The sequence below is a fragment of the Penicillium roqueforti genome (genome assembly GCF_015533775.1).
Source record: "Penicillium roqueforti strain LCP96 04111 chromosome Unknown scaffold_16, whole genome shotgun sequence".
Classification (NCBI taxonomy): Eukaryota; Fungi; Ascomycota; class Eurotiomycetes; order Eurotiales; family Aspergillaceae; genus Penicillium; species Penicillium roqueforti.
The window spans coordinates 157,576-178,749 of record NW_024067580.1 but is presented as its reverse complement, the minus strand read 5'-3'; the positions used below and the strand labels follow the sequence as shown (position 1 = coordinate 178,749).

General features: G+C 50.3%; 9 protein-coding genes across 9 annotated transcripts; 7 read left to right on the top strand and 2 right to left on the bottom strand.

Moving 5' to 3' along the window:
* Nucleotides 1-112: 112 nt before the first annotated feature.
* LCP9604111_6187 (uncharacterized protein) lies at nt 113-620 on the top strand (the record flags this gene model as incomplete). Its single annotated transcript, XM_039074080.1, has 2 exons — nt 113-540; nt 614-620. 2 exons carry the CDS (start codon nt 113-115, stop codon nt 618-620), a joined length of 435 nt encoding a protein of 144 aa, XP_038927713.1.
* Nucleotides 621-1,154: 534 nt separating this feature from the next.
* On the top strand, nt 1,155-1,796 carry LCP9604111_6186 (DUF2470 domain-containing protein; the record flags this gene model as incomplete). Its single annotated transcript, XM_039074079.1, has 1 exon — nt 1,155-1,796. The coding sequence occupies one exon, from the start codon at nt 1,155-1,157 to the stop codon at nt 1,794-1,796; it is 642 nt and encodes a 213-aa protein (XP_038927712.1).
* A 739-nt stretch (nt 1,797-2,535) lies between these two features.
* LCP9604111_6185 (40S ribosomal protein eS8) lies at nt 2,536-3,249 on the top strand (the record flags this gene model as incomplete). The annotated part of the gene is made up of 2 exons (XM_039074078.1): nt 2,536-2,609; nt 2,718-3,249. 2 exons carry the CDS (start codon nt 2,536-2,538, stop codon nt 3,247-3,249), a joined length of 606 nt encoding a protein of 201 aa, XP_038927711.1.
* Nucleotides 3,250-3,624: 375 nt separating this feature from the next.
* On the top strand, nt 3,625-4,662 carry LCP9604111_6184 (uncharacterized protein; the record flags this gene model as incomplete). The annotated part of the gene is made up of 1 exon (XM_039074077.1): nt 3,625-4,662. The coding sequence occupies one exon, from the start codon at nt 3,625-3,627 to the stop codon at nt 4,660-4,662; it is 1,038 nt and encodes a 345-aa protein (XP_038927710.1).
* A 486-nt stretch (nt 4,663-5,148) lies between these two features.
* LCP9604111_6183 (glucan endo-1,3-beta-D-glucosidase) lies at nt 5,149-8,176 on the bottom strand (the record flags this gene model as incomplete). The annotated part of the gene is made up of 7 exons (XM_039074076.1): nt 5,149-5,168; nt 5,222-5,481; nt 5,542-5,603; nt 5,669-7,393; nt 7,448-7,584; nt 7,634-7,916; nt 7,976-8,176. 7 exons carry the CDS (start codon nt 8,174-8,176, stop codon nt 5,149-5,151), a joined length of 2,688 nt encoding a protein of 895 aa, XP_038927709.1.
* Nucleotides 8,177-9,228: 1,052 nt separating this feature from the next.
* LCP9604111_6182 (UTP14 family protein) lies at nt 9,229-12,159 on the bottom strand (the record flags this gene model as incomplete). Its single annotated transcript, XM_039074075.1, has 2 exons — nt 9,229-9,411; nt 9,469-12,159. 2 exons carry the CDS (start codon nt 12,157-12,159, stop codon nt 9,229-9,231), a joined length of 2,874 nt encoding a protein of 957 aa, XP_038927708.1.
* A 275-nt stretch (nt 12,160-12,434) lies between these two features.
* On the top strand, nt 12,435-13,020 carry LCP9604111_6181 (mitochondrial 54S ribosomal protein mL41; the record flags this gene model as incomplete). The annotated part of the gene is made up of 2 exons (XM_039074074.1): nt 12,435-12,656; nt 12,721-13,020. The coding sequence occupies 2 exons, from the start codon at nt 12,435-12,437 to the stop codon at nt 13,018-13,020; spliced, it is 522 nt and encodes a 173-aa protein (XP_038927707.1).
* A 690-nt stretch (nt 13,021-13,710) lies between these two features.
* On the top strand, nt 13,711-18,119 carry LCP9604111_6180 (uncharacterized protein; the record flags this gene model as incomplete). The annotated part of the gene is made up of 5 exons (XM_039074073.1): nt 13,711-15,713; nt 15,771-16,773; nt 16,845-16,979; nt 17,940-17,978; nt 18,102-18,119. 5 exons carry the CDS (start codon nt 13,711-13,713, stop codon nt 18,117-18,119), a joined length of 3,198 nt encoding a protein of 1,065 aa, XP_038927706.1.
* Nucleotides 18,120-18,356: 237 nt separating this feature from the next.
* On the top strand, nt 18,357-20,689 carry pab1 (polyadenylate-binding protein; the record flags this gene model as incomplete). Its single annotated transcript, XM_039074071.1, has 3 exons — nt 18,357-19,853; nt 19,903-20,477; nt 20,539-20,689. 3 exons carry the CDS (start codon nt 18,357-18,359, stop codon nt 20,687-20,689), a joined length of 2,223 nt encoding a protein of 740 aa, XP_038927705.1.
* Between the last annotated feature and the right edge of the window lie 485 nt (nt 20,690-21,174).

The following is a 21,174-nucleotide window of genomic DNA, read 5'->3' as shown; positions in this document are numbered from 1 at the left end:
ATATAGACAATGTTATTAAGATACTCTTCTGCTTTTATCTTTTTTTATTTCCTTTTTGACACCGTCTTCTTCCTACCTCTATCCTCTATACTCTAGTCCCATCACATCCATTATGGCTACCCTTGAAAAAACCAAAGAGCAGCCCAAGAAGTTCCCCGTCCAAGAGGACCTCTCCGACGGCGAAGACTATGACAGCGCCGACGACTACACCGACGAGGAATATGATGAAGAAGTACCACAAACCAAGACACAGAAGAACAAACAGCTGCAGAAGAAAAAACAACCCGTTCAACAAGATGACGAATACACGGACGAATCTGAATATGATTCAGACGAGTACGAATCCGACGACGAGGAAGCCATGCAGCCGTACTCGAATGAGAACTCGGACTTCAAGCCCTCTGGTGGCATGGACGTCCTTCATAAGGAGGAGAAATCAATGCTGGACGAGGAAGGCATGAAGCTGAGATTAGAACTGAATCTGGAAATCGAGGTCGAGCTGAAGGCACGCATTCATGGAGATCTTACTTTAGCTCTCATGTAAGTAATAACCGAGGCTTGCATTCCTCTCCCCAAACCCCTTCAAAGAATGTCTGCTCAAGGACCGAATTAGGAGTTGATCGCGTTTTATATCAACAACAGGGCTTGACCACCCATCCCCGTTCCATTGCCAATCCTATCACGAAGATCCAACGTCGTCACGAGTGATCCTTTTTCAATGCTTCAATTGATTGGATGCTGCTTTCCATAGAGCCATGTTTTGATGTAATACCTTTCCGTTTGTCTGTTCAGGATCTTGTTCTTTTCTTTTTTACAATGATTTTCCTGGCGTGCAGGGCCAAGGGGATGCAATATACCGGAGCGTATACTGCTATGTATATTTGTTGGACAATCATTTGAATGGAGTTGAATTCATCTTTCTTAAAAGTGCAGCAGTGTTGTAGTAGGCGTGTGGTGAGTGTAAACTTCTGTAAAGTGTCAGGCATAGCGGAAACTGTGAAGCCGAGGCCCGGGCCTTGGCACTTATTTCTACTAACCCGTTGTGTTACCAACTCCCCATATATCATACGTGGTACTCGGTTCAAATCGCAACTGTTTCAATTCTTTCGAATCCAGCCCAATTGGCACTTTACACTCCCACTACAACCGCCGCCATGTCATCCAAAGACTTCATCATCAAGCACATGAACGCCGACCACCAAGATTCCCTCGTACTATTCCTACAAGCCTACTGCGGTATCACATCCGCCCAAGCCAAAAACGCCCAATTAGAAGAAATCAGCACCTCCTACCTGATCATCACCGCTCACGGTACCCGCTACAGCGTCCCCATCGAACCGGCAATGAAGGACTACTCGGAGGCACGCGGCCGAATGGTTGCTATGCACAAGGAGAGCCTAAAGCGTCTGGGCCGCAGCGAGATCACACTCACTGAGTACCGTGCCCCGCGCGGCATCCAGGCTGTGATCTTTGTGCTGTGTTTTCTGTTCTACATCACCTGCTTTCAACGCAGCAATCTGCAGCCTGGCTCGGAATTCTACGAGTATTTGGGTCTCCAGCGTGTGCCCTGGTTTCCGCGCCTCGTCTGCATTCTCCAGCCGTATGTCGTGGCTATTCATATCATTGAGACCGTGTTGCTAGTTGTGACTCAACTAAAGCCCCTGAATGTGCCTGTTATGTCGGGTTTGTGGTGGAAGTGGGTTGCGTCGTGTTTTGTTGAGGGTTACGGTTCGTTCTCGCGCATTAAGAAGTTTGTGAAGGAGCAGAAGGCGAAGAAGAACGGCAAGAGCCAGTAGAGGGTAGCATAGGTAGTCAATGGTGATAGGTGCAATTACTAGCTGGGAAAGCCGATCATTTGTATTTGTATTGATTTCAGAGTTGTGAGTATAACTGCAAATAGACGCAATTGGGGTTCAATGTTGTACATCGTTGTAATGTAAATGGCTCGAATGTCCAGATCGTGTACGACCAGATCATGATAATGTAGTGACCAGCACGTGACTTTACGATGAGTCAGCCACTAGCCATCTGGTTATCACCTGACCGATCCAGTGACTGGGGCCACTAATCCAAATGCGGCCTAGTGTCGGTTAGGGCACTACACAAGCGAGCGACACAGTGCGCCCTGCGAAATTCAGCGACTCCACGACCTCAAACTCCCACGACAACCCTACGACAACTAATCTGTGTTTCTGGTGAAGGGCTGCACATTTAGAGGTGAGTTACCGGGCTATCTCAACTCCTGCAAGTTTTCTTTCGACAAATTCTGTTTCGCTCGCTGCGCCCATCAATTTCGATCATCGGTATTCAATTCCCTCAACATCAACTTTCGATTCTGTCTCGCTTTCAACGGTCATCCAACCACTCCACCGTCACTGTCGCCCAACTGTTCCATATTCGAAGATTGATCTTGCACGGCGCTCGCGACGAAACAGAAGGATTGAAAGAAAGAAAAAAAGAAAACTTGTTGAAGGTCCACAATCAACAATATCTAACTTGTGTCTGTCGACTTAGACCCCTCCATCAATCGCAAACATGGGTATTTCTCGGGATTCTCGCCACAAGCGCAGCGCCACCGGTGCCAAGCGCGCTTTCTACCGCAAGAAGAGGTACGATTCAATCAATCCAGCATGATGTCGAACGTTTCTTTCATTTGAAAGGAGAGGGGAAGGATTCGATATACCACTTGCAGATTCTTACCTATCTTTGTCCTACAGAGCTTTCGAGAAGGGTCGTCAGCCCGCCAACACCCGTATTGGCACCAAGCGCATCCACCTTGTCCGCACCCGTGGTGGCAACCAGAAGTTCCGTGGTCTCCGTCTCGAGTCTGGTAACTTCTCGTGGGGCTCCGAGGGTGTCTCCCGCAAGACCCGTATCATTGGAGTGTCCTTCCACCCCTCCAACAACGAGCTGGTCCGCACAAACACCCTGACCAAGTCGGCCGTTGTCCAGATTGACGCTGCCCCCTTCCGTCAGTGGTACGAGGCCCACTACGGCCAGCCCATCGGCCGTAGACGCCAGCAGAAGGCTGATGCTACTGAGGAGGAGAAGAAGTCCGCCTCCGTCGCCAAGAAGCAGGCTGCCCGCTTCGCTGACTCCGGTAAGACCGAGTCTGCTATCGAGCGCCAGTTCGAGTCCGGTCGTCTGTTCGCCGTTGTTGCCTCGCGCCCCGGCCAGTCCGGCCGCTGCGACGGTTACATTTTGGAGGGTGAGGAGCTTGCTTTCTACCAGAAGGCTATCCGCAAGTAAACGAAAAAATAAAATATTCGGTTGTTGCAACGGGTGGATCGGAGTTTCAGCTATGTCATGATCAGAGCATCCACAGGATGCAATTTGTCTGTAGAGCTCTGAGCCGTCAAATCCATGGGAATTATTTCCTAGTTTCATCTCTTCTTTAGGTAATTATTGCATTCTTAATTGCGTAGTATACAAGTAATACAATTCGTAGAAAGACTTATGCAGAAGAGCATGTTCCAATGTATCTTTTATAGAACTTATCAATGAGCAGTTCCCAGTAGGGGTGTTGGACAGCCGGGTACTTGGAGGCTCTGGGCGCTACTAGGGCCCGAGCTTGATGCTTATCCATATCTCCCCCACAGCCCAACCTTCCCTCAATCAACCAACATGGCGACCATCAAGACTCGCATCTGTATGATATCAGACACTCATACAAGCACACCACACCCACCTCAAAGAACCGATTATGCCTACCGCTATCCACTCCCGAAAGCAAACATCCTCCTCCACGCCGGCGACCTCACAAAGGTGGGGTACCGCGTCGAGCACGAAGCAATGATCGCCATGCTCATCGACGCCGACGCCGAGCTCAAGCTCGTAATAGCAGGCAACCACGATATAACTCTGGACGAAGAATACTTCACAACCTTCGGCTACACCCGCCATCAACGCCCGGAGCAACTAGGCGAAGAATCCATCCTGCTATCAGACGACAACCTCCAAACCACCCTACGCACTTCCTCAGCCAAAACCCCAAACACGGATTCTCTCAAAACCTACGCCCGCTCTATAAAAGCCCTCTGGACAAGCGAATCTGCCCGAAACGCAGGAATAATCTACCTCGAAGAAGGAATCCACTCCTTCACCCTATCAACAGGCGCAAAATTCACTCTTTACGCTTCCCCCTACCAACCAGAATTCTACAACTGGGCCTTCGCATACCCTCGCGACCAAGACCGCTACAACCCCGCCCCCGCCGCACTCCCACAGCCTCAAAATCCAATCCCGGATTACCCGGCCATCGACATCCTACTAACCCACGGCCCGCCCGCCGGGGTCCTGGATCAGGTCCCTCCTGATTTGAGCGTTGGATGTGAGCATCTCCTCCGCGCGGCGCGGCGCGCAAGGCCACGACTGCATCTCTTCGGTCATATCCATGAAGGGTGGGGTGCACAGCGCGGAGTGTGGGATGATAAGGCGGGTGGAGATGGAGATGGTGGTGTTAGACTTGAAGATGTGGCGACGGATATGGAGGAGATGTTAGAGAATCGCGGAGCGTTCTGTGATGTTAGTGCTGGGGCGGATCGGCCGCTGCGGGTTGGGGAGGAGACGCTTTTTGTTAATGGGAGTATTATGACGGTCGCGTATGAGGCGAGGAATGCGCCTTGGGTAGTGGATTTAGAGCTCCCTGTTGCTGGGGCATAGATTCAGGTAGTTTACTGTGTTAGTATATTTGCGATATATTCTGACGGTTCCTGGACATGGTATGGCGATGGGAACTATGGATGGACTACTGAACCGATAATAGGTCATGTATACCACCAAGGGCCAAAATGTTCTATGTGAAGTATAACTTTATGGTTGTAGAGGAATCTTAATAACGGGAGAAATAAGAGACTAGGTTGTATCCACGGATATATATATTTACCAAGAAATAAGATAAAGGCGCATAGATGTCTATTAACTGAACAAGCTAATATCGAGCTAGAAATGATATTCTATAATTCTTATTCGTTCTATATATACGAAGTACAGCACAAGAATCGAAGAAAACTCCGAGCCACCAGTAAGGACCGTCCGAAAACAAGAAGCAAGTAGAGAAAAGCAAATCATAAGGCCAGAAAAAATAAGCATAAAGAGAAGAAGTCATTACCCAACTCCATATCACCAAGAAATAAGCCTTAAACCACCTTAAGGAGCACCCCCCAGACCTAATATGTTTCGTTAGTATGAAAAGACATCATACTCCATTCAAGAGACTCACCAGCAATAAATGCCAGGTACCAAGTACGCGTAGCACCACCATCAATCCAGCTGTAGTCGAAATTCGACTGGGCAAAGAAGTCCCACGACGATTTGGGATCGATGAGGGCCAGGTTGGCGTAGAGCACACCCTTCCATCCGCCCTCAACCTTGGAGGCCGGAGTAGAGGCGTTTTCAGCGAACATTGCCTGCCACTCCTGGCGCACAAACTCCTTTCGGCGTGTGAAGGGACTGTGCGGCATGAGCGGTAGCATGTGAATACTAATACTTGTGAGCAATAGTTCGGAGTGAAAAAAAACAGCGGGACGGTGGTATACATACCCTTGGACGTATTCGAGGTTGGCACCGAAATAGGTGGTGTGATCAACCTTATTCTCGAATAGCTGTTTGTTTTGGTCTGTTAATGTCGAGTTTGGGCTAGACATGGAAAGAGAATGGTGGTACTTACAATTCCAGTTACCCTGTTCGCAGTGAAGTTCGCAGGCTGGTTGACATTGTCATCCTCCATCAGGAAGTAATTATTGAGAGACCGACCCAGGATGCTCAGCATAATATTGCCACGAGCTTCCATGCTAGCATCGCCGGTCGTCTGCCCCCACATCTTGATCGCATACGCGAACATGGTATCTTCCGAGGTAGATTCTTGATCCTTGCCATCGAAAGACTCGAACAAACCCTTCGCCCATGAGTGACCGTTATACCAATCAAACGAGCGCGAGAATGGGAAGTAAGGATCATTTGGAACAGAGTTACCAGCATCACGAACAAGCATGTTGACCCACTCCTTGTTCGCGGCTAGCCAGCTGGGATCAAGAGAGCCAATGATGGCGGCAGCTTGGATGAAGTAGCCGTAGTGGAAATGGTGATCGTTGTATGCGGTGTTTCCGAAATCCTGGTTGAGGTCGCCATTGTAGCCGGCGGTCGAGACAACGCCCTTCCAGACGGAATCGTAGGCGAGCGGGTATTGCTGCTTGTTTTGCACGAATAGATCGAAAGACTTCTTTAGCTTTTGGAAGGCATCTGTTGCTAGATCAGAACTGTTGCCAAGCTGGTTGACAGTATACACTAGCGTTGCGAACTTGCTCAACGCCTTGCCGCTGTAGTACATGCTGTTAAGGTCCGTCTGGCCTGAAATGTTCTGCTTGAGCTCCTGGGGAGCAGCCTGGAGAATGGCATGCTGAGCTGAGGCTGAGAGCTCGTTAGAACTGCCCTGGGTGGTTGACCACGGAGCGAATCCAATATCAATGGGGAGGCTTTGTTCGACCATAGTCCAGCTTTCTCCAATGACTGCAGTGGAGTTGCCCTTTGTTGTGGTGCGAAGGTTGATATCAGTGATACGGCTCTTGGTGGCACCATCGAAGGATTGGACGTGATGGGGTAGGGCGAACATGATCAGAGGAGTGCCGGTGACATCCTTTCCGGCCTTCTTCCAAGAGAGCGTGTAGGTGCCTACATCATCTGTGACAGAACCAGAGATTTTTCCTGCCACTGGGTATACACCAGACGAGTTATCATAGAATTTCTCGCCAGACTTGCCCGCGGGGTTCTTGGCAACTTGAATAGTACCAGAAAAGCCCTGGGGCCCGCGAAGACGGGAATTTGAGACTAGCTTGAACTCCGGATCCTTGCCATCAGCCGGAGTGGCATAGAGAAGCCAGGTCATGTCATCCTCGAGGTAAACCTGGTACTTGAAGATGCCGGACCTAGGCGAACCAGCGCTGACGACCTTACGGAAGAAAACGCCACTTTCAATCACCGGCTGCAGATCACTGTACACAGCTGTTGCGTAGCCCATGCCTTGCACAACGGGGAAGACAATCTGCTTAGCCGAGCCTTCAGAGGGCTTGATCACAGCGTGGGCCGAGAAAGCCTTTGGCTGATTGACGTTCATGATGGAAGACTGGTTAAGCTCGGTTGCAGAGAAGATCAGAGATTGAAGGCCGATTGGGTTGATGTAGTATTGTACTGGGTTTCCGGGGATCTTGCTGTTCGGTGGTCCGTATGCAAGCATATGAGGCTGGACATGGGAGACAGCCATACCCCAACTCTTCAGGGAGCCACCTCCCTTGGACCATGCCAGAGAGTAGGGTTGAGTGAAGGTAGCATTGGTCTGAGAGCCCAAGAAAAGGCCTGCGTAGAACTTATTCGTCGCAATAGGGTTGGTAGTATTGGCCTATACCACAACATTAGAATGTTTGATTCGTGCTCACATTTGGGATAATCTTACGTGCTGGTTCTGCACAGGGTGATCATCTCGGGACTTGATATTAGCAGGGACAGGACCAGTCGCAACCGGCTGGAAGATATCTTGGCTAGGCATGGTTTTTGATGTAACCGAGGATGAAGAAAGTATGTGAACGGGCTCTACTAAGCATTAGAATTTGAAGTTGCTATAATTCATGGTCAATCATACCATGTGCCACAGTAGTACTTGGCCCAGCCTGCGGTGAGTAGGTCACAGATCCAGCTGTATGAATTGGCGCTGGGTTTTCAGGCTGTTTTGCTGAAGTCGTAGCTTGAATAGGATGCGATTTTCCTGTACCAGTAGACTGTCCTGTCGCAGTCAGTGTTGGTGCAGGAGTATTACCACCTGAGCCCAACAAATCTTCCAAGCCGTCAACAAATCGGATAATGTCAAACTGTGGAAAAGGCTGCTGCGATGAATGACCGTCCTGTTCCAAAGCTACTCGATACACCTAGTCCAAAATGTCAATACCATACCATATACTATGCAGCACATTTCTCTGAGACGTACAGGGTGGGACTCGGGAATAAGCAGCCTGTCTTCACTGTTTGAAGGTGGATACTGAGTCTCAAAGGCACGTGCAGGTTCGGTAGCTGTGTTTTGCAGAGTAGCTTCTACCTCATTTCCCACGTGTGGGAGACAGTAGGCTTTTTCTGTAGCTAAAAGCCAAGTCAGCACGGCTGTAGCCTTCCATTTCAAGCGTGAGTCCATGATGCAAAGCCAGATCTCGTCACCGGCATTAAACACGCGGAGCCTGTAGGAAGTATGAAGCCTTTGTGCTATTCCTCAATTCGATCCAAATCGGATATGAATCACTTGAGGGTAGACGCCTTCGGAGGGGTCCAAAAGGCAAGTGAAGCTTGAAAAGGAGACAAATAAATTCAAAGAGAGGCAATCTTACAAGTATGTGCTATAAATTCCAACAGAATCAAACCCCCTCGGAGCTCAAACACCCAAATTGGGACAACACACGGGCTGGTTTGTTGTGAATGGTCTGCAGACAGATTCCACAGACTGTCGATCTTCACAGATGTTAGTACTGTACAGTACATATTTCAGCCAAGGGGAATGACATGAGTTGGGTATCATGTCTGGCTCAGCAATGTAGGGCGCAACAGGCAACACGTCGAGTCCGCGTGCGTTCCCCACCCCCAAGAATGTGTGCGGGATTCACTGCAACGACCATCCACTTACTGGATTATGTATATAGTACTGTTACCAGATAATTGGGGATACCTGGGAGATAGACGTGAATAGTCAAATATTTGAAGATGTCAACTCCAGGCAGCACTTGCCAAGGGATCGCCCATGTGGAGTAGAGCGACAGGATTGAAAAGGAAGAAAAAGCATGAATATATTCAGATTCAAATTGTTAAGAACTCAGGGATGACTCAATATGAATCACCAGACAATCCTTGGATGGCTTTTTAGTTACTTCTTATAGAATCATGGGACATGTTCTAATGGTTTATCCAAGGTCTTAAGTTGACAATCCCAAGGTCGAGAGAGGCACGTATGCCACCTACATTGTCCAGATATAAAATAGTTACTATCCTGAGTCAGGACACTAGGCCTAGTGGAAACATTGTTGTGAAATGATATGAAGTACGAACCATTCGAACTATATAACTATAATGTGCACTTGGGCACGTGGAATGGAGTACAGCAAGAATAGAAATGCTTTTGATTCAAAAGGCGCCGCAAGATGGGTCGCATTAGGTGCTAACATTGGACATGGCATATGTGAAGTGAGATATTTACATTCATTGCATCGGCTTTGACATGGGCTTGATGACGCCCTGCTTGATCATGACACGAGGCTTGGTGCCACTCTGGAAGGTTTCTTTCGTAGACCATTCGGGGCCTAAAGGCAGCCGCAGGGACCGTTCGTATTGCTGCTTGGTCTCGAACTCATGCGGCAATTGGCTTGCCATGTACTTCTTGTTCTAGAGTAAAAAGTCAGTGAGTTGTCCGTCTTCGTATAGGAAGACAACTTGGCTTACCTTCTGGACTCGCTTCTGGTTGATAATGACCCGATCAAGCTTGGCATCCTTGCGCTGCTGAGGCTTCACACCGGCCACAGTAGTCAGGTCTCGCTTCTGCTTCCTTTGTTGTCTCTTGCTGACGCCTTCGCCGGCCCAGCTGCCCCAGCCCAGAAGTGTATTGTCCACCACCTGGTCACCTTCATCTTTAATGGTGTCCATCTTGTCTTGTTCGAACTCCTGGACAACTTCATCGCCGGCAAAAGCTCTCTTCACGAGGTCGTGGTTCTTAAGCAAGACGGGCACCTTCTCCTCATCATCGCTGTCATTCTCATCGAATTGTTGTTTCGCGAGGGCTGCCTTGGTTTTCTTTTGCTTCTTGCTCTGTTGCTCCACTGGAATAACTTCGGGCTGGGTAGCATCAAGTGAAATGTCAATGCTCTCTTGGGCATCTGGGCCGGTTCGGCGACGGTTGGTCCGTTCGGTCTGAATCAGCCAAGGGTTCTCCTCCTCTACTGGCGTATCCTTTTGCCGATCGGGAGAGTGTCGTGAGGATTGTGAAACCTTCTTGTTGCCAGAAGCTCCTGACTTGTGCTTGGTGGTGCCGTTCATAACAATGTCAACATCGTCGTCTGCTCCTGCGGCCTGTGCAGCTTCATCATCTGAATCTAGCTTCTCCTCAAACTCATTCTTGGGCAACTGCTTTGCGCGAGGTTTGGGGTCGGTCTTCTTTGATTGACCGAACTTTCGTCGACCGACCTCAGACTCTGCCTCAGACGCAGACTCCTCTCCGCGGAGTTCACGATTGAGTTGGCGAAGCTCCGCATCATTCTGTTCTTTGCGGGCGGCATCGGCATTTTTCATGAATTTCATTTCGAAAAGGTCGGCATGGCGCCCCTTCATGCCATCACCAGCATCATCACTGCCCTCGAGGGCCTTGAGCTTCTTTTGGATCTTCTGTCTTTCCACATCGGAAGCCTCCTCGTTCCAAGGGTCCTCATCTTCTGACTCGGAGCTTGAAGAGCCCAAGTAGTCATCGTCTCCATTAGAAACACGCTTACCTTCGATTCTCTTCCGTAGCTCCTCTTCTCTTTGGGCCAAGTCGGCTGCACTGTTGCGGGCCTCTTCGTCCCAGGCAGTGCGACCCGTCTGTTTCAAACCCTTGGCCCATTTGCTTTCACGATGCTTGGAGCCCATACGAGCCTCGGCTCTCATACGCTCGTTCTTCTCCTGGTCCATGTCGTCCATATCTACGCCGGCTTCCAAGAGTGCATTGTGCTCTTGTTGCTCTATCTTTTCGCGCTCTTTCCGGTGAACACGGCGATAAGACTTGCTCTTGATCTTCTTGATGCGCTTGGCGCGTACTTCCTCTCGGAAAAGCAGGTCACGTCGCTTGCGGAGTTCTGCGCGCCGAGCCTGGATCTCCTCAATAGGAAGATTGCGGGCCTGTAATTCCTCGAAACTCTGAATCTGGTCCTCAGCTGATTTGCCTTCAGCCTCAGCCAGCCCACTCTCCACAAGGATGTTCTGGATGACGTTTTCGAGGTCTGTCTGGGGCTTGGCAGCTTCTAAGCGGTGAGTCTGCTCAGCATCAGGATCACGTAGCGGGAAAGAAAGATGTTCGGCTCTGCGGTTGGCTTTGACGGTTTCGAGCCATCGGTTCAAAGTCTCCTTGCTCTTCTCATAGGCAGCAGCTCGGTCAAGTCGGTCCTGTTGGCGTTTCGCTAGAGGAGCATCTAGCTTGCCCGGAATGCCCGATTTTGATGCCTGGACAACAGAGTCGATATGTTTGAGCGAGTTCTTGAGGCGAGAGTCTGTGATTGAGGGCAGTAGATCGGCGACAGTCAATTTGTTGGCGGTCGTCAAGCCGTATTCCGAGGGCTTGCCCTGTTCCTGTGATTTTTGGGTACGTTTCGTAGGTTTCTCGGTCTCCATGGACTGGACAAAGTCTTGTAATTTTGAAAGTCCGTGCGGATCCACATCTGCATCGTCGTCCGAGATAGAAAGCCCATCGTCACTGTCATCGCTTTCACTGTCCCCCTCTGACCCGGAATCCTCGTCGCTATCATACTTCGCAGCCCGCTTGGATTTCGCAGCTGCTTCCTGGGCTTCCTCCTCCTCGGCCGCTGCATTCATATCCCAGGCTGTAGCAAGGTCAACGGCGTCTTCTCCCAGATCATCGTCCTCGTCGTAGTCGTCACCGTCAGATTCCTCATCCGACTCGTCGACATCTTCAGACAAGTTGATCTCCGTAGGCTTCTTTGGCTTGGGTGGCGCTTTTTTCGGGTGAGATTTAGACTTGGATGCGCGGAAAGTGAAGCCCTCGAATCGCTCTTCGTCGCTCTCACCGAGAGCTTCGTCGCTGTCCAATTCGCTGTCGTTATCGCTATTTACTTGTCCGAGAGTCCATTCGTGTCCTTCACTGTCACTGCCACCGTCAAGGCTTCCGGTGTCCTCGGTTCTGCGGCGTTTGTATTGGGCGGCGGTATCCTCCTCGTCGTTGTCGTCGTCATCGCCACCGGTGTTTCTCCTGCGGTTGAAGGTACCATCATCGTAGGCTCCAAGACGACTGCGTTTAACACCCAATCTAGTGTGAATTGTTTTCTCTGCAATAGACAGTGCATTTAGCGACCGAGTGCTTTTCCGCTTCGGTGCTGATTTCTGCGTCGAGCGGTCTTTCGGACCCTGCTTCTGAGTCTGGCTGCGAGGCATACTGGCGTATGAGTTAAGAAATCGAATTCACGACTAAGAAAGAAGCTTCAGATTAGTACTAAAATAGTACTAAATGATCTGATGGCTGTTTTCAGCTTTCAAGAGGGGTGTAGATGGTGTTGAACTTTTTTTCTGCCGGGAAAAAAAGTTCTCGGCGCGGAGATTAGCGCGACCCGTTCATTCGTCGAGTTTTGTCTCCCATCTTCCTCCGGGACAACTCGACTCGCTCTATCCCCCTTCTGTTCCAACTTCAAGGCCATAGAACTGTCGCCATAATGTTCAAGCCCACGCAGCCAATGATGGTGCGTTTGCGCTTGACTACGAAGCAGGTCAATGGCGGCTACTACAAGGGAAACCGGACCGGCTCTATGGGTCATTTTGACAAGAGAGGCACATACAGGCCCGATATGACAAAGCACCGTGTTTATATGCCTGCGGAAAAGCTTGAAATTCCTGGCAGGGCACATTACGCCGAGACTGCGAAAGAGCCATTCATGGTGAGCATTGAGAACCATTTGGTACTAGTTGACTGAAATGTTGGATCTGCTAACATGGCGATAGCTCGCCCCCTTCATCACAAAACACATGCGCAAGACACCGTCGAACTACGTCCAAGATATCGAGAGAAATGGCCGAAAGATTACTGTGATCAGAGGATTTGAGGGCAAGGACTACCTGGAGAAGTGGGCTGAGACCGTTGAAGCCGAAGAGGCCCGACTAGCACAACCCCACATCGAAAAGACTGTGAAGCTTGAAACCAAGCCAACGCCGCAGCCTAAGCAGACTAAGCAGATTGAAGACCAAAACCTGGCCCAAACGCCCGAGACTGCCAAGCCCAATCCCTCGAAGACCCTTTTCTAGAAATTCCAAAAGACTGAAACCGCATAGCGGGGATTTTCTACGTGTTTTCAAATGATGTGAGTGCGCAGCAATCTAGACGCTTGAGAGTGCTCTAATTTTTATGCCAGCGGCCCGGCATACCATCCACAACAACCACCTCCGGGCATCATTCAACAATTTCATTGATCAACCTTCTCTCCGCTGGTTGATTGAATATATCCCATGTATTATAGTCTCTACAACATCAACTTGATTTGGACCACGGAGGAGCCCGATGCATCGGTGGACGTGTACCATTTGGCACCGAGACAGGAGCAATTGTGTAGTATTTTGACAAATTCTATGAATATCAGGTTAAACTTCAAGTAATCTTTCGCCTCTTTTGACATTGTTTGTTTTTCTCTACAAAGGATTTTTCGTATGTCTTATATGGTTCACTCTGACCTATGTCAGCTTAAAACCAGAATGTTCCAGTGGCAATATGTACATAGTGCTCAGGTCTCATGGAGATGTGGTCTGTGCTCGACAAGTCCGATAAGCCCGCCATGCTCTCCCGTATCGGCACCCGGCGACGGCGATGTCATAGTTCTTCACCTTTCGTCTTTCCCTCACGGTGATGCGGGCTTGAGTTGATTTGCTTCTCTGCGTTTAGAGGGTTCGTTTTATCTAGCCTGCTGGCCATCCTCCCATCAGGCAGCTCCTGCTGCAACCATGTTTCAATCCTTCACGGGCAACTCTCGTCGCCCACGGCAAGTGAACCTCAGTGGCCGAGCCACTAATCCCTTCGCCGCATTCCCCGGAAACTCGCCGACTAGACATACCCCTCATGCTGTGAACCCCGAGAGCGCAGTCGCCATTGCCCAGCGAGAGCGAGCCCTGAGACAACATGAGAGAGATCGACAGACCGCATCTCGCACCGTTCAGCGAGTTTGGCGGGGTCATCAGAGCAGGAAAGCAACATATAAGGGCTGGAAGTCCGAATGGGATAATTTTGAGTGGGAAAGGGTTATTAGTGCCCTGGGATTCGACGATGACCGGGGCCCAACGACGGAGCTTGAGCGTCTGGAGTGTCTAGAACGTCTTTCCGCACCGCCATATCCCACAGCGAAGCAATGCTTAGACCAGCTCAGGCTTCTGGTTCAGTTTGTGGGATTGGTAAGGAAGAAGGAAGATGTTCTACGTCTAGTATACTTCTGCAATGTCTTTGAGCAGACCTTCCATGCTCTCCCCACGATCGCTACGGAAAATGACTGGACCGAGCTGTTGAAACGGCTGGCAGTCGCTATTCTCTATGCCCTCGGCTCAGCAAAAGACAGCCCGACTCATGAAGCAGCAGTCCTGCCCCTCCTTCGGACGATAGTCTTCCTCATTGACTTGATACCAAGGAGGATGGCAACAATTGCCAAACAATACTATCAAACGATGGCCTTCTTGACAAAGAACATTAAGATCTTGGAAGGTACCCTGTCACCCGAGCATGTCACGAATGCTGTCCTGGCTCTTCTGAGACCAATAACCCCAGAAACGATGACAGCATATGAAGCTCTTGCTATGTCGTATCTCACTATTCCGAACCTGCCCACTTATCTCGGTGAGCTTAATGGACTGGCGCATCAAATCAACTACAAATTACTGGCACCTGCAATCGAATCATGTATTTCTTTGACCAAAGAACGCCTTTCTGCCGACGATGTCGAGGGTATCGAGAGTCGCCTTTGGCTGCTTGCGTACTTGATTTTCTTTCACCGATATGCTCTTCCAGGGCAGGCCAACTTGCAAACACCTGATCTCGAATTCCTGAATGTGGTCTCTGGGTTGCTCAACTCAACATCTATCTATCTGACACGGTGCTTGGAGGCGGACGAGAACGGCTCGGATCCAATCAGGGGTCCTTATTTGGATCAGTTCATCGGAGATCAAGTCAGTAGCTTGGTCAACCAAAGTAGCATTACGGGGCTACTTTCTCGCATCGAAAAGTCCCAACTTTCTTACACAGACTTACCAAACAACGAACCCAACGCTTCGAGAGAAGCCAAGATTCTTGCTACCTATGCCCTGAATTTGCTGAGGGTGTTCCCTCGCCGTGGAGACGACATTCGAATGTGGTTGTACCTGGGCTCGGCGCCTTCGGCAGGTCCCACTTCTGGCCAGCCAGGTGTGAAAATACCGGCGATCAAATATTTCTGGCAGGCATCAAAATCCAGCCGGATCTTTGACATAATCAGCAAGGACTCGACCCAAGTTCTTCCATTACTGCAACTGCCTCAAGATGGGGATAGAGAGGATCAAGAACAGGAGTGGACGATTATTCTGCTCTTTTTTGAGCTTTACACGTTCCTCTTGAAAGTCATGGATGACGAAGAGTTCTTCTCAAGCGCGTCACCGTTTACAGCTTCACCAAATGTCTTGTCTTCGTGGACGAAAGAGAGCGCACTGCCACTTAAAGACATTAAGGATATGACCGTCTTTCTCAAAAACCTCGCCTTCACCCTCTACTGGAATGTTGCCGACTTGACCAAGAAAGGGCCCGTTCCATCATCCGCTGTGGATCTTAGAAGTTATTTCAACAACACGGCTCAGGTTTCTGGGACGATAGAGCGTTCTGAGGTGGAGGCCAAGAAGGAAATCAATGATCTTCCTGGTGTGACAGGTATCCCACTTGACTACTTCAAAGGCTTGGTTACAGGTTTGCTCAGAATGCTACATGAGCGAGAGTGAGTTGAAACGTTCCATTTGCTATGATTTAGTCACACTAGCTGACACGCTTCTAGTTCTCGACGCAAATTCCTTCCACAAAATCATTGGTTGATGACAGATCGATTCGACATGGAAGGCTTTATTCCAGCTGTTGTGGCAGAAGAGGAGAAACGCCATGAATTCCAGGACGAAGATGAAGATTCTGAGCCTGATCTTCTTGATGAGGAATACCCAGAGTCTCCTCACCTTGTCGGCAATAGCCATGCGCGACGACTAATTCATCTCCAAGCCATGCGAAATAGCCAAAGAAGACAAGCTCATAATAATGCTCTAGCCGCCATTGCGCCACGGCTAGAAATACTTCGAAATATGCCTTTCTTCATACCATTTGCCACGAGAGTGCAGATCTTCCGTCAATTCATATTTAGGGATCAACAGCGTCGCCGGAAAGGCTTCGTGGATGCTGAGTCCTGGCGTTTGTCTGTGGCCCAAAACGCTATGATAAATGGACCTCCTGAGGGTGCGGCGGATATCTTGGCTCGACACCATGCTGACATCCGGCGTGAGAGTGTATTTGAAGATGCATTCTCTCAATACTATGGCTTGGGTGACGGTCTCAAAGAGCCAATCCAGATCAGTTTTATCGACCAGTTTGGAGCAATGGAAGCCGGCATCGATGGTGGCGGTGTGACGAAGGAGTTCCTAACCAGTATCACTACCCAAGCTTTCAAAACTGATGACCACGAAAGCATGTTTGCGGAAAATGATCACCATCTGCTGTATCCCAGCCCGACAGCGGTTGCCCAACTCAAAACAGTTCTCGGCGAGGCTGGGCTCACAAGTTCAAGCCCAGAATGGCAGGATGACGTGCGCGGTCTTCTTCGACGATATGAATTCCTCGGCCGGATTATTGGAAAGTGTCTTTACGAGGGGATCTTGGTCGATGTCAATTTTGCCCCATTCTTTCTCTTGAAGTGGGCCTTGACAGGAGGCTCTAGGTCTGCAGTGAAGGAATCTTCCTATCGTGCCAACTTGAACGATCTGAAGGACCTTGATGAGGGGTTATACCAAGGCTTGGTAAGTGGTATCGTCTGGCAAGGTCGGGATTGTGTTTTTTGAACCTGCAGCTGACCAATCTGTTTCACCAGTTACAACTGAAGAATTATCCCGGAAACGTGGAAGACTTCGGTCTCGACTTCACCATTAACAGTATAATTCGGATGCCCAGTGGAGGCAACCGCACTGTCACCGCAGAACTGAAACCAAATGGCTCACAGACCGCTGTGACGAACAAAAATAGATTGGTCTACATTTCCTACGTGGCTCGTTATCGTCTACAGTTGCAACCTGCTCTACAGACAAACGCCTTTTTGCAAGGTCTGGGCCAGATCATTCAACCCGCCTGGCTATCCATGTTCAATCAATCCGAGTTGCAAACTTTAGTGAGCGGAGACAAAGCTGATATTGATGTGGAGGACTTGCGACGGAATACCCTCTACGGAGGTGTGTATGTGATTGGTGATGACCATCTAGAACACCCGACCATTGCACTGTTCTGGCAGGTTATGCATGAGTTGACCAACGAGGAGCGACAAAGGGTCATCCGGTTCGTGACGTCTACCCCTCGAGCTCCGTTGTTGGGATTCAGCCACCTTCGTCCCAACTTTAGCATTAGAGACTCCAGTGAGGACCAGGAAAGATTGCCGAGTACCAGTACGTGTGTGAATCTTCTCAAACTGCCACGGTACTCTGATGCAGAGACATTGAAGAGCAAGCTTTTATATGCTGTGAATTCGGGAGCTGGGTTTGATCTGAGTTGAAGGGGGGTGTTCAGTCATTATTTCCTGTACATTTCCTGGGTAGACCGCGTGTCTATGATTAATTTTTGCATGCATAGCATGGCCATATTCTTTCTTTTATCTTGCAATATCCATCCGAGGTTATACTTAATAAGCCCTTAAAGCGGCAACCTTTTCCCAAACAGGACTAGTGTCCCCATCTCGTGCAGCCTCTGAGTTTTCCAGAACCAATTGCTTTTGAACGGCTCAACTTTTTTTCTTTCCTTCTTACAACCTCCCCCTCCATCTCTGTTGCTCTCTCTTTCTTTAGGGAAAAGTCTTCCTTTTCTTTTCGAATCCTTAAATCGAAAGATACAAAATCTCAAAAAAACACGAAAAACCCAGAAAAAGACTTTTTCCAGTTATCTTATCTCATTCCTGATTGTGCGGTGTGTTGTGTGGAAGATTTTCTTTCAACGCCTCCATCGTCTTCATTTTCACCTGGTTAGTCACTTTGGTTCTTGTCCACTCTTTTACTCGGTTGAAAACCGTGTCATCTCTGCTTCTTCTCTTTCGATCGCGCATGCAATACACTTCGAATCTCCTCCCCCGCTAATCCGCTACTAGTGCTCTCTGCTCAAGTGAAATTTCTCTGAACTCTTTGTTTCGTGGATACTTCGCTGTATGGCGCCCCTCCCTTTTCATTGATTCACCCCCTCGTTTTTTTCTCATTGCCCCTTGGTTGCTTGCTAAATAGACTGCATCAACTGCCGTGTAACCTTATCTCATATGCCTCCTTGATTCCCCCTCCCCCTCTCTGCGATAGGCTCGGCATGCACATGCTAAAACTTTTTCCTTTTCTTAGTGAAAACAGCCGCCATCATGTCTGCTGAAGCCCCCGCCACCGCTCCTGTCACTGACAACGTTGTCGCCGCTACCCCTGAGGCCAATGGCGCCCCCGTCGAGGCCACTTCCGAGGCCGCCGGTGATGCTGCCAACAACCAGCCCCACTCGGCTTCCCTCTACGTCGGCGAGCTTGACCCCTCCGTGACTGAGGCTATGCTCTACGAGCTATTCTCTTCCATCGGCCAGGTCGCCTCTATCCGTGTCTGCCGTGATGCCGTCACCCGCCGGTCCTTGGGCTACGCCTACGTCAACTACAACAACACCGCTGACGGCGAGCGTGCTCTTGAGGATCTGAACTACACTCTCATCAAGGGAAAGCCTTGCCGCATCATGTGGTCCCAGCGTGACCCCGCTCTGCGCAAGACTGGCCAGGGCAACGTGTTCATCAAGAACCTTGACAACGCCATTGACAACAAGGCTCTCCACGACACCTTCGCTGCCTTCGGCAACATTCTCAGCTGCAAGGTCGCCCAGGATGAGTTCGCCAACTCCAAGGGCTACGGTTTCGTCCACTACGAGACCGCCGAAGCCGCCAACAACGCCATCAAGCACGTTAACGGTATGCTGCTGAATGACAAGAAGGTCTTCGTCGGACACCACATCTCCAAGAAGGACCGCCAAAGCAAGTTCGAGGAGATGAAGGCCAACTTCACCAACATCTACATCAAGAACATCGATCTCGAGATTACCGACGACGAGTTCCGCGTCATGTTCGAGGCCTTTGGTGAGATCACCTCCGCCACCCTCAGCCACGACCAGGATGGCAAGAGCCGCGGTTTCGGCTTTGTTAACTACGCCAACCACGAGAGCGCCGAGGCCGCTGTGGCTGAGATGAACGAGAAGGACGTCAAGACTCAGAAGCTTTACGTTGGCCGTGCCCAGAAGAAGCACGAGCGTGAGGAGGAGCTGCGCAAGCAGTACGAGGCTGCCCGCATGGAGAAGGCCTCCAAGTACCAGGGTGTCAACCTCTACGTTAAGAACTTGACCGACGACATTGATGATGAGAAGCTCCGTGACCTCTTCACTCCTTACGGTACTATCACTTCCGCCAAGGTTATGCGTGATGCCGCCGAACGTTCTCCCTCCCCCGAGGCCGAGGAGAAGGAGGCCGACAAGGAGACCAAGGACTCCGAGGAGAAGGAGGTGAAGACCGAGGAGAGCACCGAGGCGAAGACTGAGGAGCCTACCGAGGAGAAGAAGACCGAGGAGGAGGGCGAGGACACCGAGGAGAAGAAGACAGAGAAGAAGGCCTTCGGTAAGAGCAAGGGCTTCGGTTTCGTCTGCTTCAGCAGCCCCGATGAGGCTTCCAAGGCTGTCACCGAGATGAACCAGCGTATGGTCAACGCCAAGCCCCTCTACGTTGCTCTCGCTCAGCGCAAGGATGTCCGCCGCAGCCAGCTCGAGGCTAGCATCCAGGCTCGCAACACTATCCGCCAGCAGCAGGCCGCAGCCGCTGCCGGTATGCCCCAGCCTGTAAGTTGCAACTTTCCTGTTCAGCCCGCTCAATTACTAACTTGACTAGTTCATGCAGCCCGCCGTCTTCTACGGTGCTGGCCAGCAGGGCTTCATGCCCCCTGGACAGCGTGGTGGTATGCCATTCGCCCCCCAGGGCGGTATGCCCATGCCTAACATGCCCGCTGGACGTCCCCAGTACCCCGGTCCCTTCCCCCAAGGTGGTCGTGGTATGCCCCCCAACCAACAGCTTCCTCCCAACTTCCAGGGTATGCCTATGGGCATGCAGGCCCCTGGTGGCATTCCTAACGGCATGGGCTACCCTATGCCCCAGGCTTTCGGACGTGGCGGCGGTGGCCGTGGTGTTCCCGGTATGCCCATGAACATGCGTGGTGGCCCCGGTTTCGGCCGTGGTGGTCCTCAGATGGGTCGTGGTGGTGGTCGCGGCCAGCCCGCCCCTGGTGGTCAGCCCGCTGGTGGCGAGCCCGCCTCTGCCAACCAGGCTCTTCTCACCGCTCCCCCCGCTCAGCAGAAGCAGATGCTCGGCGAGGCTCTTTACCCCAAGATCCAGGCTCAGCAGCCCGAGCTTGCTGGCAAGATCACTGGTATGCTTCTTGAGATGGATAACGCTGAGTTGCTTGGCCTGTAAGTTACACTGCCCATTTTTTTGAGTTATGTGTGACAAGATTTACTAACATTCTTCCAGGCTCGATGATGAGGAGGCTCTCCGCGGCAAGGTCGATGAGGCCCTTAACGTCTATGATGAGTACATGAAGAACAAGGGTGATGGCGAGACCACCGAACCCAAGCCCCAGGAAGCCGCCAAGGAGGCCCCTGTTGAGGAGAACAAGTCTTAATTGATGTGTTCACTCTTTGTCTTCTCGGAAATCTTGGACGCACGTTTTTGACGACTTTTCATTTCTCTTATCATTATTTGTTCCCATCTTTTACCCTTTCTACCCCTACATCTCCCCATCTCTGATCCTGATATCCCTCGGTTCGAAAAGTTTGTTCTTAGGCAGTCACCTTCCTGGTGTTTAGTGAATGCGGTATGACATTCGGATTTTTTTCTTCTCTCTTCTCCGGTTTCCCTAGTATGCGCTATTTCCCTTACCTTCCACTTGGACTGGGCTATATCGAGTTGTCTCCTGGTTGGCATTGGTAAAAGTCTTTTATTCTAGGCGCTGGGTGTGGTTCCTTTGACAGTCAACCTTTTCGCCGTCGTCGTTTATGTTTTTTTTTTTTTTTTTTTTTTTTTTTTTTTTTTTTTTTGGGGTTTTGTGGGGTTAAAAATTTACCCCAATGTCCCAAACCGCGGGGGAGGTGAAGTTTGATTTTAATT